At 41.3% G+C, this 18611-nt stretch overlaps 1 protein-coding gene across 1 annotated transcript; it reads right to left on the reverse strand.

Annotated features, from left to right (window-relative positions):
• Positions 1-11574: 11574 nt before the first annotated feature.
• LOC308303000 (cytosolic carboxypeptidase 1-like) lies at positions 11575-15153 on the reverse strand (the record flags this gene model as incomplete). The annotated part of the gene is made up of 2 exons (XM_080747319.1): positions 11575-11726; positions 11811-15153. The coding sequence occupies 2 exons, from the start codon at positions 15151-15153 to the stop codon at positions 11575-11577; spliced, it is 3495 nt and encodes a 1164-aa protein (XP_080603445.1).
• Positions 15154-18611: the final 3458 nt, after the last annotated feature.

The raw sequence follows: 18611 nt of genomic DNA on the forward strand, positions 1-18611 counted from the left end.
CGCCAAGAGCTGCATGAAGCTGTTTGTGATTTATCGTCTGTTCTGTTGCTTTGTGTAATTCCAATCCCCCCTGAAATATGTCAAATTTTGTCTCTCTGTTAGCATGCTTTGACGCTTTTAGCTTGAGATTGTTTTGCTCCAGCCTGCAGATAACGATCAAATAATTAATTTCTCAAACGTTTATCTATTCTTCTGACAGCTCTGTATACAGACACAGAGAGATGTAAAAGTTTTTGGCTGCAATTTCAAGACTAGTCCTTTCCCGGGGAAGGCCAGCACAGCAGTGTCCTGTGCGGTCATTGCGTCAGAGTGTTGTTCTGTTCTGTTTTGTTTGTTCTTGGAGCTGAGGCGAATGATAACAACACTCATGCAGGAAGGCAAGGATGCAAACCAACACAGATACAGATGAGGACGCATCAAACAAACACTTGGCTACAAGGTTCAATTTGTACAAGATTATATATATATATATAGGCCTATATATATATATATATATGGACACAATATGTCCATATATGGGCATTCCAAGCTATGGGCTTAATATTGATGACATCAGGGATCTCCATGTATGGGCATACAAGGGACAAGGACGAAATGTGATGTCACTATGTCAACATTGTGACAACAGCTATAGACTATAAACATTGAGGCGTACTTACTCACTGATGACTCAGATACGGACAAGATGTGGCAGTTTTCATACTTAACTGCGAGCTACGGTCGCAATTATATATTTCCGCGGCGGCAGTGACTCAGGGGCAGAGTTGCCGTCTTAGAACACGGCAGGGTTCCCCAAGAGTTCCCAGTTCGATCCCGGGCTGCCCCAGTGTTAGTGTCGAAGAGTCCTTTAGCAAGACTCTGAACCCCTAGTTGCTCATGTGAGCAGGTTGGTGCCTTGCATGGTTTCCTCTGATATCGGTGTATGAATGTGTGTGTGAATGGGTGAATGTAATGCACAATCTCTGTAAAGAGCTTGGATAAAGATGCTATTTAAATGCACCTTACCATTTAGTGAAGAACAAATGCCCATGGTCTTTCATTCTCAATACAGTGTACGGATGAACTTTGCAAGCTCCTACTAGAAGAACCCCGTCAGACACCGGTCTGTTTTAGATTAAAAACCTTTGCTTTCTAGTAACATAAATAAACATGCTAGTATTCTGCACGCATTAGTCTTCACATGTAGCAGTTTGACAATGGCATGTACATAAGGGCCCCTGGAGTTACTCCCATGCAGTGGTGGAAAAAGAAAGTACCCATTATGCAGAATGTCCTATTTCATAAATTAAAATGTCTAAAATGTCTAAAAGTATTTACCTGGGCAAAGAAAAACCCACCGTATACGACCATATAGGGAACGAGACATGTTATATTTGAAGAAGATTAAGAAACGGAGAACTATAGAGTTCTGTTCCTAACATGAATGGGAGCGCCTGGAAAAAAGGACGTCATGGAAAAAACTGGGGAAAGAAATGTCATACAGAATGTGGATTTTTTATTTTTTTGTCAACTGCACGTTCCAAATAAAATAAATAATTATAAAAAAAACAGCAGATCTACAAGTTCACAATGCATCGCAATGCATTGTGAGCTTGTAGATCGTCTATTTTCAAATGGCCAAAATGTATAATAATCAAAATTTACAAGTAACTAGTCACAAAAGTTCAAATATTTGTAGTGGAGTAAAAGTACAATATTTGCCTCTGAGATGTAGTGCAGTAAAAGTAACTAAAAAGTGTACTTAGTTACTTTACACCACTGCTCCCTAGCCTCCCTTGATGATTAAAATACATCGCTGAGACCCCCATCTTACGGCCAACGAACTGCAGTGAATGGGAACGTGTTGGCGGCGGCGGGTTCAATGCTGGGCCGAGAGTCTACAGTATGTGGAATTGGCCGCGACACTGAGAGAAACCAGAGAGTCTGTCAGAACCGAGCATCAGAGTTGAGAGCAGCTGCCACCACTGCAGGGGGAAATGTATACAAAGAGAAGGTGCCGTCGTAAACACACATGTTGGTGACTCTGTCTGCAAAAGGCAAACGACAAGTACAATGGGGTAACAAAAAAACAAAAAAAAAGATGGATTTCAGCTTTCAAAATGGTTGCTTTTCTTTTCTTTGAGGCACACGTTTTTTCTTTTTTTTTTCTTTTTCATTTCTTTTTCATTTCTTCCGCTTCTTTATACATTTTTGCAGTCATATAAAATCATATCAGTCTATCCTCCCTAATCCTCCTTCCTTCCTGGATGCTCTCGTGTTACCATCCGTATACCCATGAGGAACAGAATAATACTAATACAAGAGATTGTCATCACTCTAACTTGAACTACAGCACGGCCTCTGGGTGAGGAAATCTTCATCTGAGATGCACATTATTCTCCTTCGAGTACCTCAACCAAATGCTGTCAATAGAGATGGATACAACACCCTGTGAAAAATGCTTAAGGGAAAATGTTGATACAAATCAACACACATCCTGCATCTCTTCGAAATATGCCTGCAATGTATTCCCCAACATAAACACTATCAATTTAGTCTCCATTTTCGGGCATACTTCCAAGCCCCATGTCTTTTCTCCCATCCTGCCCAGATTTGGCCACAAGTATCTCCCACTTGGAAACAGGAAGACCAGGCACGTGCACACATAGTCATAGAGTAGACATCAAAGGGGGCTTGAGCCCCTGCCCTTTTATCCGTCCGTAAAAAGTGCCCTCTCCAGACCCATGAATGCAGTTTTTACTACGCTGAAAGAAATGCGAATGCCTCCAAGCTCACAACGTGTCGCAGCGCGAGCTTGTGAGCTTGGAGGTCTGCTATTTTCGATATTTTCACCAAAAGGCCCTTTTAGTCATTTCAGCCCGCCTCTCTAACATTCTCTGCACGTCCATGAGGAAGACTGTCTCTTGCTATCTGTCTCTCGCTCTGCCCGTCTCTCCCCTGAACACAACCCTATACCTCTCCAGACACATAACATGACCAACACCTCTCCAGACACATAACATGACCAACAGCACTCGTAAAGCCTAAATCCGTCGACTGTGTCACTTGTTGAAAATACAAGATTCGGTAAGAAGAAACATGTTGACTCAAACCGTGTCTGTCTACTTTCAGGAAATCTCTACATTTTGACCTGTAGCCTAGCCTGGAAGGTGGTCCGGTTCAGCCCTTCTGGCCCCACCTGGCAAACTCCTCTGATGTCTCTCTAGAGGGCTTAATGCTGAAAAGATAAACAAGAAAAAGGGCCCTGTAACATTACATAATGGCAGGGTTGACTTCTCTGGCAGATGATAAGATCTCATGTCAAGAGATACGTACTCAAAGACAATATGCACTACAGACCTGTCCTGCATGTGAAATGTCAGTATTAAACCTACAGTATACTCACCTGGACACTTAATGCTGTGTCAACTAAAACCTACAGAATTTCACGATTAATTTGGCTAAGAGCAGCTTAGATTTTAAATATTCCTTGCTTTCTAATTTATTTCTATTCAAGTCATGAGATGCTGCAAATGCCACATTAGGGTACAAACACACACAATTCATCAATTGAAGGTCAATCAGGGGTCATCGCCATGCTGGCTTGTGGTGGACATTTTTGTCAAAATTCCATTTGTCCTACAGACATACAACATGAATGGACAATACCAGAAACACATAAAGAGCTAGCCCTGAATGACCATAACAGGTCTTACGGGTCCATTTGGTTCCATTTGAACACTCTCAGAGTTAAGGGGGTCCTTGCAAATAAAACAATTGAGAACCACTAGCACTAGTTGGACTCCTAATATGCCATAGTGTCCTAGTAAATCGGTGTTGCAGCAGCCTACATATTATTCTGAAGAAAACCTGGAGACTAGACATTTCGTATTATGGGTCTTATGATAAAAATAACAACATTATAATGGTGTGTAAAAAAGAAAATCTAAAATTTGCCACGGACAAGACAAAGTCTTGTCACGGATAAAGTTGTCCGTGTATGGAAAATGCATTGTTTGGCCAGTTTATGTGCCCAGTTGTTGATTTCAAGGGTCTATACTCTAAACCAACTAATTTCTGCGTCCTGTGAAGATGGTCCATGTAAGCTCTATATCAGGAACCACGGCGCCCCCTAATGTATTGGCTTCAAGTCTACAAGGAACATGATGGTCCCCTCACCAATCTGGGACAGGGGTGTCATGGGGTCCCAGGGGATGGACCCCCCCCCCCTTGCATTCACAGTTAACCTAAATAGTTGTATCTACAGTTTCTCCACAGTTCTAAGGGGGATGTAGCAACTCATAATGTAATAACGGCTCATAATGTAATAAGGGCTCATAATGTAATAAAAAAAATGTAATAAAAACTCATAATGTAATAATCAGCTCATAATGTAATAAAAAAACGAGCGCATAACGTAATAATGGATTTTTCAATAATGTAATAATGTAATAACGTGTTACATTAAGAACCTCCACATAGGAGGCTCATAATGTAATAAAACTTCATAATGTAATAATGTATTTTTATTACATTATGAGCTGATTATTACATTATGAGCTTTTATTACATTTTAATTATTACAATATGTGCTTGTTTTTTATTACATTATGAGCTGATTATTACATTATGAGTTTTATTACATGTTTTTATTACATTATGAGCCCTTATTACATTATGAGTTGCTACACACCCTGCCAACTGTGTTGATGGAGAATGGAGCAACTATCTGCTAAACATGCATCAAATTAATACATATGGGGATCATTTAGCTGTAGAAAGAGCATCCACAATGTTCAACATACAGTTCGTGATTGTATCGACACTGGGTGTTGATGCAACATCGATAATATCCCCATGTGGTCAGTATGACGACAGTCTGCCATTGCTAGTTCTGGGCCACTTTGCCAAAGGTCATGGGGACCATTATGTAAGCCTTGATGGACCAGTCACACACTTGATTCAAAGAGTCCAGGAAGCAGAGGAGAGCGCATCACTTCAATCTGTCACGAAAATATGCTCAACTAACCAATCAGTAAACATGTACAAATTCATTGCGCGTCTGAATTCAACGCTGAGGCTGTTTGTCAATCACTCACTACCTGTTTGCAACCCTGCGGTGTATGTGCGCTTGCACGAATGTTAGAGAATGGGCACGCACGTGCGCGATAATGTGCACATTGCTTTTAGGGTCTCTTAGGGTTTAGGCAACAGTGGTTCGCGTCCCGGTTTGAGCGGCTGAAAATATGGTCACCCTACTATTAAGTCATTATGCTAATGTATGGACGTCTCTGTTGTTTCATACACCATCTTTGGGCATATTCTACACTATTGTTATTTATAATTTGAGCTTGACTGTGATACATGTGGCTACCTGTTTGATTGATGTTTTTGTGGGATAGAGAAGCCAGTGCTTGTAGTAACTGGACTGTCAACATTGTAGCTACCTGATACTGTATGCTGGTGGAAAAGGAAAAAAAAAAATCAAACCAAGTTTGAAGTGAGAGGTGGTGCGTGTGTCTCATAATGACATTATCCGTTCCTATCTCCTGCCCTGCTCTGCCCTCACTCTGGCCCTGACCCGGTACCTCACTCTGGCCCTAAGTCTGGACAGATCGAAGAGGTGCGCTCTTTGAATCAAGTGTGTGACTGGTCCATCAAGGCTTACATAATGGTCCCCATGACCTTCGGCAAAGTGGCCCAGAACTAGCAATGGCAGACTGTCGTCATACTGACCACATGGGGATATTATCGATGTTGCATCAACACCCAGTGTCGATACAATCACAAACTGTATGTTAACAACATTGTGGATGCTCTTTGTACAGCTAAATGATCCCCATATGTATTAATTTGCTGCATGTTTAGCAGATAGTTGCTCCATTCTTCATCAACAAAGTTGGCAGGGTGTGTAGCAACTCATAATGTAATAAGGGCTCATAATGTAATAAAAACATGTAATAAAAACTAATAATGTAATAATCAGCTCATAATGTAATAAAAAACAAGTGCATAATGTAATAATTAAAATGTAATAAAAGCTCATAATGTAATAATCAGCTCATAATGTAATAAAAAATACATTATTACATTATGAAGTTTTATTACATTATGAGCCTCCTATGTGGAGGTTCATAATGTAACACATTATTACATTATTACATTATTGAAAAATCCATGTTTTTATTACATTATGAGCTGATTATTACATTATGAGTTTTTATTACATTTTTCTTATTACATTATGAGCCCTTATTACATTATGAGCAGTTATTACATTATGAGTTGCTACAGGGATTATCAATTGTACTGAAAGTCTGGAACGCATCAGATTCCTCATTTAGTGAGAGGTTTATCGTTCTGCAAGTTTTTAGCATGGAAGAGAGTAGGGGTGTAACAATATAGTAACTGTATCGAAATATCGTTTTTAACTTAAAAAATCGAAGTAGATCGAAATGAAAACAGCTAAAATCGAATCGTATCGTTTTATTTTGTATCGTATCGAATCGGCAATGCAAAGAATCGGTATCGATACTACCTACTTGTGCATTGTATTTAGCATTTTTAAGAAGAACAAATTAAAAGGAGGGGTTTAATTACTTTTCCATTCCATATAGCTGGTCTTCGATAAATGTGTGTAATCTCTGGGTTCATGCCAAGGTGCAGGTTTGTCAATATACAATGTCCATGTATTTGGCAGATAATCACTGTGTTTACTTATTTATATCCATAATAATACATGTTTCCCTTAAAAACCTGCACTATCCACACCTTTCACACAGATGTAATTTCTTTGCTAAATAGTTACTATATCGATTTAAAATCATTGAATCGAATCGTATCGTATCGCCATGAATGAACCAATATCGTCCATGTATCGTATCGTCAACCATGTATCGTGATATGTATCGAATCGCTATTAAAATGTATCGTTACACCCCTAGAAGAGAGCCATGTCAAAAATCTGGATTTTCTTGATTTCTAATCCCACACATAATTGTCGCTGTACCGTATGTCCAAATATGATACTTTTCACAAAGTGGAAAAAGGAGCCTGTGTAATATGGACAGATTGTACTGGAGGTATTAACCACTTAACTCTCAAATACCTGGAACGCGCCCGCGTCGCATTAGATTTGAACCACATTAACCATTATTTTATGCTTTAACTATTGAAAAATAGCAGATATACAAGCTCACAGCGCGGCACCGAGTGCCGCGCTGCGAGCTTGTAGATCTGCTATTTTTGAAAAATCTTGAAAATGTGTGCAAGTCTTTGAATATCTTTAATTGTTTTTATTTGGTATTGGTCACTCGGTGTAGCTGTTCTTTTTCCTATTTGGTTTATTTGATCTGCTTGGACATCCAACATGTGTGTGTTCCCTTTAACTTATGATGTCATAAATGCAGATTGGCTACTTAAGTGTGGCTGATTAGCCTATTGTTAGACCCTGACGAAGACCTAGAAGGTCGAAACGCGTTGGTCAACTTGTTGCCTTGCTCAGAAAATAAATTATACTTTTTTTCACCATTGATGGAGTGCCTTGGAGTCCCTTTCTCTGTAAGTCTGCTTTCTGCACCATGGGAATCTAGCAGTACTTCCTTGAAATAACTTTTGTTCTTTGAATATCTTTGTCCCGATCTTTGACCCAACTTCTAAATCCTTCCTCTAAATCAGCTGTTCTCAAACTTGTTCATGTCAAGGACCCCCAAAATTACATTTCTTCGGCCGCAGACCCCTATCTTAAAATATGTTGTTCCAGGGACCACCCAGAAGCAAATATTAAAGTTACAAATGTTAGCTTTTAAGTAGATATATTCAAAGACTTGCAAAAAAAAAATCATGATTTTTCAAAAATAGCAGATCTACAAGCTCGCAGCGCGGCACTCGGTGCCGCGCTGTGAGCTTGTATATCTGCTATTTTTCAATAGTTAAAGCATTCAATAATTGTAGGCCTAAATGGGTTAAACCTCAGCATCCAGGGACATGCAGAGAATGTTAGAGAGGCAGGGGCTGACATTTCTAAAAGTGCCTTTTGGTGGAAATATCGAAAATAGCAGACCTCCAAGCTCACAAGTTGTGAGGTTGGAGGTCTGCTTGATACCACACTGACCTAAGCATAATCAAAATTGCAGATCGACAAGCTCGTCGATCTGCTATTTTCAGCCAAAAAACATTTCCCACAATAACAGAATACAGAAAATACACTAGCATAAAGCCCTGAGGGACTTCGCTCAACCATATGGGGTTTGAGCGGTTAATTAGTCACAAGCTCTTGTTAAAGTGATCCCTGACTAATACGACAAATATGTCTTAATACATTATAATTGTCCTCTATAACTACAATGTAAAATTAAAAACACCTTAAATATTGTATTTCTTCTAGAAATAGCTAATCTTTCACTCAGTAGGGGAAATGCCTGTCGCAAGTTGATGATGTCATAAATGTCATGTGTCATTTTTATGGCATGCATGTGCAAAAAAACAAAACACAAACACATTTGAAATATTGATTTGATGCTCATATTAACCATAGGAAGTATTAAGTTTGTTTTTATTTTCACATGCATGCCATAAATTCCATAGGGATAGATCACACTTGACATTTATGACATCATCAACTTGCGACAGGCATTTCCCCTATTGAGTGAAAGATTAGCTATTTCTAGAATAAATAAAATAATTGAGGTGTTTTTAATTTTACATTGTAGTTATAGAGGACAATTATAATGTATTAAGGCATATTTGTCGTATTAGTCAGGGATCACTTTAACTTTTCATTGGTTAAGTATTTATAAAAACCCACAGACAGACTTAACCACTTTCAACCTGCTGTCACCATTTTGGGAATTTCATTATCATCATATCAAAAATAATAATCAGAACAGTCATCATAAGACAAGTATAAAATAGGGCATTCTTGTATTAAAACAGAAAAAGATGGAATATCGAGCAACAAGGTCTCCGCTTGACAGCGATATATTCATACATTGCTGGAGGGAATCTCTCTTCTATAAAGGTCTTCAACACTTCAGATTCTGACGTCCACCCCACTTAACCATGCAATGAAAAGAGAATGCAAGCCTTTACTACAGTCCATGGAGCTGCTAGGCAACTGAACCAGGGATGTACTCCATCTCGCCCTAGCCGTTTTTCTCTCTCTCTCTCAGGAAGAAGGGAGCTGATCCATCTATACTATTATACCATAAATACTAACGCCAACAAACACACAATCTGGACGAATTAACCTTAAATTACATTATTAACATACTGTACGAGCACAACATTTTGTTGGCTTTATCAGTGCCATGACTTTTAACTTGGATCCTATCTCCTTTTAACTTGGATCCTATCTCCTGGAGTGTGTAGAATTATAGCTTGAGGAAATGGTTTGCTGACTGCAGTCTGTCAGTTTTGTAAGAACTGTATGACCTCATGCTGAGAGGTACTGTATAGAGAAATCATGAGCAAAATTTGACCAAATGGACTTGTGAGCATTCTTCTCCCAATTCCCAACTAGCAGATACTACCTCAAGGGGGCAGTGTTGTATCTGTTCTCTCAAGTCCCAGACTGCAAAATCCTGAGTCAACCACTGAACAACTGAACTACAAAACAATTCTAAATTATTTTGAAAATAGACAATCTAAAAGCCCACCCCTTGTGAGCTTGTGGAATGGCTATTCTGTGGATTATATATTTTTGTATCATTATTTCATCTTAAAATGGCATGCCCACTTCAGGGTTAAAGTGATAAATATTTTCAATGGACTCTGTGTGAAGATGGAACCTTGAGGGTCGATTTCCACTCTCAGAGTTAATGAATACCATGAATTGTACAGCCCTGACGATTGATTTACTACTGTATAGTGACCAGATATCGCACAAGGGCAAGGCTTGATCCTGGAGCAGGTACAGTAAGCTTTAACCACTTTCAACCTGGCATCCTTATTTTGAGCATTTTGAGTCATTTTTTAAATACAGTTTGACGTCTTGTGAGCTTGTTGTAGAGCTATTTTAGCTCTTCGCTGTGCAATGAACTATAAGCCTTAAGTGGTTGACATGGTGCACAATGTAGTCAACTGCAGAAGTCAAAGGAAAGATTTCACGGTCAAATATTACTCAAAATACTCAAACACTTACAAGAACATAAAAATAATCGACTATTCACAATTAAAAGTTCAAAATGTACATTTTGTACAAAAAAGTAATAAAATATTGGTATCAAAATGCACCAAAAGTTTTCAAATCCTCCAAGCTCACAATACCCAATGTACAGGTACTCAGGAAATGTACTTTGTTGCAATCCACTGATGGTTAACTGTTAACTGACTTAATAAGCATAACATGATAGTCATCCATATCCTTCAGTAGTGTCATGTACACTACAGCAGGTTCGTATTTCATTACTTCCTAATTAGCAATTAGCCAGGTAAAGTATAATCACACATTGATTCATAAAGTCGTCAAAGACCAGTGAAGTACAGTTTTCCTAATCTCTACCATGGCAGCTTCCTTCTGTCTTAATTGCAATAATAATAACTGGCCTCTCAGCAGCGTTGTGTGCATCTTAAAATCCTTCCAACTACTACAAACTAAAATGTATTAACCGTATATTGTAGAACACCTTTAGAAAAAGATAAACATAAGAATTACATGGAATAATCCCTGACTACCTAGCAGCTGTCTCAATATATGGACGCATGACTACTCAGTGTCTCTGGGTCAGATGATGAGGTACAGTACCATACTGTATTCTGGAAGAACAATGAAAACAGGCACGCAAATGCAAAAAAATAGCCACACCTAACGCCACGTCCCTTTTACTTATTGAACATCTTAATTATACAAGTTGTTATACTCATACGCTGAGGTGACGGTGTCCAGGATAAAACCCAGATCTTTGTGATTCAAAGGTGAGAGCTCTACTGACTACTGGCACAAAGCCGTCTGATGAAGACTTGGCAGCGCTGGAAGTTGTAAAAGAGAGAATTCAAATTTATCTGGATCTGGAACTGTGGATACTTCTCAAAACAGAGCTCCAGAAGCGACCAGAAGGAGGACGGTGAAATTGAGGACCAGGCCCTATATGGCCACTGGCAGCCCCTGCCAGCCTTCCATGGAAAGAGACAGGACAGGTCAGGAGAGAGGACTCTAATACCAAAGTGGTCAAAGTGAAGGAACAGGAAGGTAGTTCAAGCAGTGTGTGTCCTCTTCCAAACATATGTTCTGCCATGTCATGAGGGCTTTGGGGTCCAGACGGTGGACTTACGGTCCAAACTATTCATAAAGACCACAAGGCCTTAAACTCAACAATGAACCATGAACACAACAAAGCGGCTTGCTCATGCCTAACCCTTGGCAATGTGTTATCCACGCATGCAAGCACATACTGTAACAATTGGTGTACAATGCTTCAGAATACTTATGTGGTGAAGTGCATTAAGTCTTGAATGTCCTTCTTAATTGTTTGATATAACCTTGATTAAATACATTGCAATGAAAGAAAAACAACAAAAACACCTTTTTTATTCTAATATGCCTTCAATTTGACTGGTGTAATTTCCCCACCTTGCGCCAAGGGTAAAGGTGGTTTGTCAATCCCTGTGGTTGGTCTCAGAGTCAAGACAGATGGTCGTGGCTAACGGGGGTGTCTTGGAGATGGCTGCTGTGGTTGTTTTAAGATTCAGCCTCATTTCATCTTCATCCTCCTCCTCCTCCTCCTCCTCCTCTTCTTCCTCCGACTCCTCTTCATCAACATTATCATCATCATTATCATCATCATCATCATCATCATCATCATCATCATCATCCTCCTCCATTTCTTTGTCACTGCTCTTGTCACTGTAGTTTTCCACTATTTTCTCATCTGATTTACAGCGTGATTTACAGCGTGACTCTATGAGGTCGTTCTCCAAATCCAGAAGGCGTTCATTGAACGTTTTCAATCTGAGTAAGGCTACACAGAACTGAGCTCCCATCTCCTCTAGCTCCCTGGTGCCAATCTGGAGACTCTTATATTTGCCCTGGTCAAATCCACAAAGAGTGCTCTCCATGGTGTAACATCGTTTTACTCCAATCTCCCTCCATACAACCACACGAGCAGTGGAGTCTTTGCCTTTCCTCACCACAAAATTACAACTGTCCATGCTGAAGGCTGGAGCTATCTCGGACAGGATCTTAGGCAACATTATGTATCCCAGGTCTTCTTGCAGGTTGCAGGATGTCAGACTGATATTGGCATGCAGGAGAGTCTCTCGCACACTACAGCCATACATAAACACATTCTTCTTACGCGAGTGGCCATGGTAATCACAGAACACCAGCGGGGCCCTCTGTATATGTGCAAGGTACTGCAGAAGGCTCTTGGTGTGGTAGATGGTAGGGTGGAGCTCTGGACTGGGGTTCTGCCATTGGCGATTCAAATCCTCTCCGGTCAATGAACAGCGATGAGTTCCATTAATCACTCCATCAGGGTTGAGCATGGGAACAATCTTAAAGATATAGGCTTCTCTCAGACTTTGTGCCAATGGACTGGTGCCCATCAGGAACTCCAGTGTGCCTTTCATCACCCAGCTGGCATTGGTCTCTAATGGGTGCACCCTGGCAGTCAGGAAGATAAATGGACGGTTTCTGAACTCGCAGATGTGATCATTTGAGGTGGAATCAGGCATAGCAGTTATGGTGAGCAGTGGACAGCTGTTTCCCCCAAGGGTCTCACAGAGGACATCTTGTCTGAGGTAGATCTGAGGTGTCCTCAATGCCTCTAGCTTGGACAAATGCATCTTTAGAGTAGAGTATGTATAAGGGTAGTGATAGGCAAAGTAGCAAACATCATCCTTATGGCTGAAGTTTATGCTGAAGGTCATAGTATAATACAGTTTCCTTTTCTTACCTTCTGCTGCAGTGGAGGTCATTTCAAAATGGTTTTCATAGTAACAGATGTCTGTGCCAGTTCTGACCCAATGAGACCTGCCATTGGTTGCCTCCTTCACAGAGTACATCAGCACCTGCATATCGTGGTTGAAGCAGCTGTTGGGCTTCTGACAGTTGATAATGTTGAAGCGATAATTCATTCCAACATGCATGCCACTCACCTCAAAGTAGAACCAATGGTGGTAGAAGTCACTGTTGATGTCCGAGTTCAGCACCAGATCGTACTCATTCTTTCTGACTTGAATAGCTTTTCTGAGGTTGCCAGATTCAAACAGAGAGTTGAACTTCAGCGACTTGCCATCATCATTGATCACTGGGCAACTGGGATTGTCAAGATCATACACCACCTTATCCAGGATTTCATTGGGATGAATCAGCCTTTCAATGTCCTGGAATATCTTAGACCCCTGTACAGAATGGACTCTTGTCGGAATGGGCTCCCTGATGATCGGGGTTATATGTCCAAAGTGGTCGGGGTAAGCCACCTCTGAGAACGGATGTAGCGAGTGTGTTCCCTTCGCCATCTCCTCATAAAGATCAGGGTCATGGAGTGGGAGTAGGACCATGTCCGGAACCTTCAACATCACTCTTTCTGAGGAGCCATGTAGCCTCAGAGCCGTAGAAATGCAGTCTGAACCCCCTGTGATTCCTTCTACTCCACTCACTTGGTGTGCGATGAAGCCTCCCACCTCCAAAGACTGAATGTATGATGATGAAGATGGTGTAGTTGGGAAGCTGATGTTAAAATCCTGGTTTTCAGACAGCTCCAGGAAGAACCTTTCGTAGACACTCAGCTCCTCAAATGGACGGCTGCTTCCCTCTTTAGGACGGAGCCTTTCAAAAATGTTCTCTATGTTATTATTCACAGTATGGGGATCCTTCATATTTTCCTCATTTTCCACATCTGCATCTATCTCTTCATCACTTTCGTTTTCCATGTCATCCACAGTAGGTTGACTACTTTCATTTCCCATGTCATCCACTGTAGGTTGATTACTTTCATTTCCCATGTCATCTACTGTAGGTGGTTGACTGTCCAGCTGTGCCATGGGTTCTTCTTTAGTTACATCAAGTGTGTAGTGGAAAGATGAAGTGGTGGTGAGCAGAGGCAGTTGATTCTTAGGAATGCACTTCAGCATGATGACACTAGCAGTGTTGACAAGAGGGTCCAGAGGGCGAGAGTCACATTTGGAGATACACTCAGCAGAGGTGTTGTAAAGTGTCTTCATGCCGTCTGCTTCGATGAAAGCACTCCTGCCTTGTTTGATTTTGGTAATGTTATTGAGGCAGGCCAGTAGGCCTTTGCGGACCGGAATGTGACGATGCTGATTGTCATTGCGGTGCCAGTCCAGGTACAGCCTCAACAGAGCGGGAACCTGACTACTGTCCACCGCACGACGGGCACTGGTCTTGGTTCTAAGCAGAGCTTCCAGTGTGTCCAGGGCTATTTCAAATATCCTGGTGGTCTTCTTTCTGTAGGGGCCCACGAGCTGGATCATAAGTTCCAACACCCCAATCTTCGCCAAGGCAACCACATTTAAGAAGTTGGAAGAGTAAACCCTGAGGACCCGCATACAGGGCAACAACAGCTTGGTGTTATGCAACAACCAGTTCTTTTTCACAAGTTTGACTGTGACTTTCAGAACACCGTAAAGACGTGCCTTTGTTCCAAAATGTCTGTCTTTTGGTCCAGCCTTGGCCAGTAGAGAGTGAAGCTGAAACATAAGTTCCTCATTGGGAAGAGATTCTTTACCGGAAGTGATCAGCAACTGGAGCAATACTCCTGTTCCCCCTTTAGCCACAAACACACCAAGTCTGCGACCAACGTTCAGCAGGCTGCTGAGGATGTACAGAAGGTTCAGGGTGGTCTCGAGATCCCGCGAGTTCTCCAGTGAAGTCAGGATTACCTCCATGTTATTGGAGCCTTTAGACACCACATGCTTCCGTGTCTTCTTCTTTGTCCGTAAGATATGCAGGATCCTTGCGGTGAGCTGTCGAGGGATTTCAACATCTGTCATCGTGGCATCCTCACTTATCCTCCCCAAATGGTGCAACAATTTCAGCACTTTTGCCCTACTACTGAGAACAACTTTCCCTGGGGTTATTTTGGGATTCATAGGTTTTAGCTTCTTCATCTTGAGCTTCTTCACTTTGGGCTTCTTCACTTTGGTTTTCTTCACTTTGGCCTTCTTCAGTTTGGCCTTCTTCAGTTTGGACTTCTTCAGCTTGGACTTCTTCATTCGGATTGCTGATCCTGACACCTAATACATTATTTAATCTCATATGACATACCGTATATATCGTAGGGAGTAAGCCAATGACATCACATCATGACATCAACACTGACATCACTGTCAGCCCATTAAGAATCCCTGAGTGGAGATAGTTGGTCTGTTGCGCTTTTGAGATTCAGGAGACATTATTTTCCATTTGCATGACTCTATTCTGAATTCATCCTTTGTCCGCCTTCTGATTGGTCCCTGACTGACCAACGAGCAGGCTCTTTCTGCCTTGTCCCGCCCTGGTTCCGCCTTTTTATGTTGAATTTGCTAAAACATAATTTTTGGAGAAAAGAAAACATTTAAAAACATGCCCAGTCACTGTACTGCACCCGAGAGGCTACTTTTTTTTACTGAAATCAAGTTTAAGAAGATAATTGAATACACAAAATAACAATAAGAAGCAATTCGAAGCAATAAGAAGCACAGAGAGTAGAGCTAAGTCTGTGTAAATCTCACGGTAAAGGAGGAGAGAGTTTCACATCTTGCATATTTCTCCATGTGTGTACAGTATGTGTGTGTCTATTTGTGCTTTGTGTCTTTCCACAACTAATCTCCCAAGACAGTTTCTGCATCGTTTCTTTACCGAATAGGTTCCCAGATTGGTCCGTGACATATCTTGCAAACCAATCGGCGTCAACTTGGTGACAGCACTTGTCTGTATGACCCCCATGTACATCCCAAATATGGATTTCTTTACGGCTCCAGTCCAGACTGAGCTTCAAGAACTGCAGGGAAGTCACGCCAGTCTTGTTTTTATGGCACCGCTTCTAGGAGGCAAGCTGTCTACTCTAGAACAATGTCTGTGTATCTGTATCCGTGTGTGTCTCTGTCCACAGCGAATCTCACAAACCACTGGACAGATCAAAACCAAGTTAATAAATCTTACGACCATTTTCGCAGCTGTATCCTGTGTGTCTGTGCCGCGTCGCGTCGCTGATTGGCTCACTCACTCACATGGTTCTGTGCCGCGTCACCGCTGTTTAACCGAATATTGTATGTGTGTGTGTGTGTGTGTGTGTGTGTGTGTGTGTGTGTGTGTGTGTGTGTGTGTGTGTGTGTGTGTGTGTGTGTGTGTGTTGGGGGAAATTGAGAAAACAAAGATGGTGCAAGTATCAACAATCCACAATAGAAGAATGAGATATATTGACTTTTTACTTCTTTGATTTTCCCACAACTTCTTTGTGACTACTGTAACAACTTCCACACACACACTTGGAGCAGTGTACGTCACCAGCATTGGCAAGAGGCAAGTTCTCCCAACACACGCGCACGCACACACACACACGCGTGCATGCACACGAACACACACACATACACGCGCGCGCACGCACACACACACCACACACACACACACACACACACACACACACACACACACACACACACACACACACACACACACACACACTCAGACAGTTCGGTTAAACAGCTCAGCTGTCTGTGAAAGCCAAAGGCAATCAGCGACACAGCACAGAACCATGTGAGTGAGTGAGTGAGTGGGGCAATCAAACTTGCAGCACAGACACACAGAATACAGGCAATCTGTGTATTGGCGTGACTCTCACAGTCATGAGTGTGACTCACTCACTCACTCACGGACATGAGATGGAGGTTTTCATACTAACTGCGACCTGACGGTCACAATTAATGGTTTGCTCATCATTTTCCTGCAATCAATGGAACATACTGTAAGTAAAGAGTAATTGGGGTTATTATGTGTGTTTACTACATCTGCTGGTTGACGTAGAATTTAACATCTGTTATTCAACTGTTACATTAGGAATATGTAAGAATATTCCAGAGCAAGGTTTACTTACTGTTATTGGATATGAAGTTTAAGGTAAATTTTGTTCACAGAGACTTGATAGCACAAAAAAAAAAAAAAAAACATTGTGCTATCATGCAACACAATGGTTACAGTTTATTTTGGTCTGATAATACAACTTTAGTACACAATGTACTCAGCGTGCACAACAATATTTTCAGTCTGGCCTAGCTGTTAAATCATTGTGGAACAGGTCAGCCCAAAGGATTTCACAAACCACTGTAATCAGTCTGTGTTATTGTGAATATGAGAAACACCATTTTGCTCTCCATAATAGTCTTGCCAATTCTACTGAACTTCATTGACCACAGGGATCCCACAGGGATTTGTATTTGATGATCCCCTTATTTTTTCCCAATCTACAATCTCACTCTCAATCTGTTGCAGAACAACGCGATGTGAGCTTGTAGACCAGAGGGGATGCAAGGGTTCATGTGGTTAATAGCATGTCTTATTGTTGTTAATAATTACATTCAGGGACATGCTGGGCCCCTGATTCAGCCCGGGAGAAAGAGTTGGAGAGGCCCTCATTGCGCGCTATAGAGAGAGATCTCTCTCTATAGCGCTGCTGCTACTCAAAGATTTGCCATTTCAGATCATGACAAGTGACAAGCCAGTGGGCCAATTACATGAGTTATATTTCGTCATTGTCGGGTGGAAACCTTGTATGTCCAAAACCGTTTGTTTTGTATTTATCATTTTAAAAATGTTTTAAACTAGTGGTTTTCACTACTTTTGTGCGACGCCCTGTATGATGAAGCAGGGCTTTGCTTTGCGAAAAAATTTACAAATTTGAAACTTGGAGATATGAGGTTTCTGCCCGACAGTGACAATTTAATTTGTTGGCCCCCAGCCCCCAAAATGGAACGAAGGCCGACATTTTATTTTAATTTCTTTCCTAATGGCCGGCCTGGACCGTCCGGGAATGAACCGGCCGTTCGGGAGTTGTCCCGCTTTTCCCAATGGCCAGCACGTCCCTGATTACATTACTAATCCATTAGGGATTCCAAGGAAAGAGCGTCTCTCCAGGCCCGGAGTGGAGGTAGCCTGGTAAACCACCAACTTTTGTAATCCAGGAGGATTCCAATAAATGAGAATGTTTTCCGGAAGTGGGCGGTTTACGAGGCGAGCGTGGAGGTTCTTTTTGCTTACAATATGATCAGGAATTATGAACACCTGTCCATGGACACAGGCACTTTTTAGATTTGTATACCAGATGTAGGACATCAAGCATGAAATATAGCTGCCTGTCTGCTGTTCAATAGATGTGATTAACTGGCCACTGGCTGGTGTCAGCTCTCCCTGTCGCTCCTCACTAACCTCTCTGCCCTCTTTTTCTTCACTCTCACATTACCTAATCTTAAGGCTGCAGCAGACCGCAACCGAACATGTCACAGACTTTAGTTTAGGTACGTCAAGAACAAAATTATGTAATTAGAAACTCTGGCAGTGCTTCTTAGAACTTGCACCTCCAAGATTTTCTCACTAGTCAAACAAAGTTGTGTGTGATTGGTCAGACAATTGATGCAGGTGATTTATATACTGTAATTGTATTTTTGAAATTGGTCAGCCACGTATAATAGACCATATT

Source organism: Nannobrachium achirus (assembly GCF_963921795.1).
Source record: "Nannobrachium achirus genome assembly, chromosome: 18".
In the NCBI taxonomy this organism is placed as follows: domain Eukaryota; kingdom Metazoa; phylum Chordata; class Actinopteri; order Myctophiformes; family Myctophidae; genus Nannobrachium; species Nannobrachium achirus.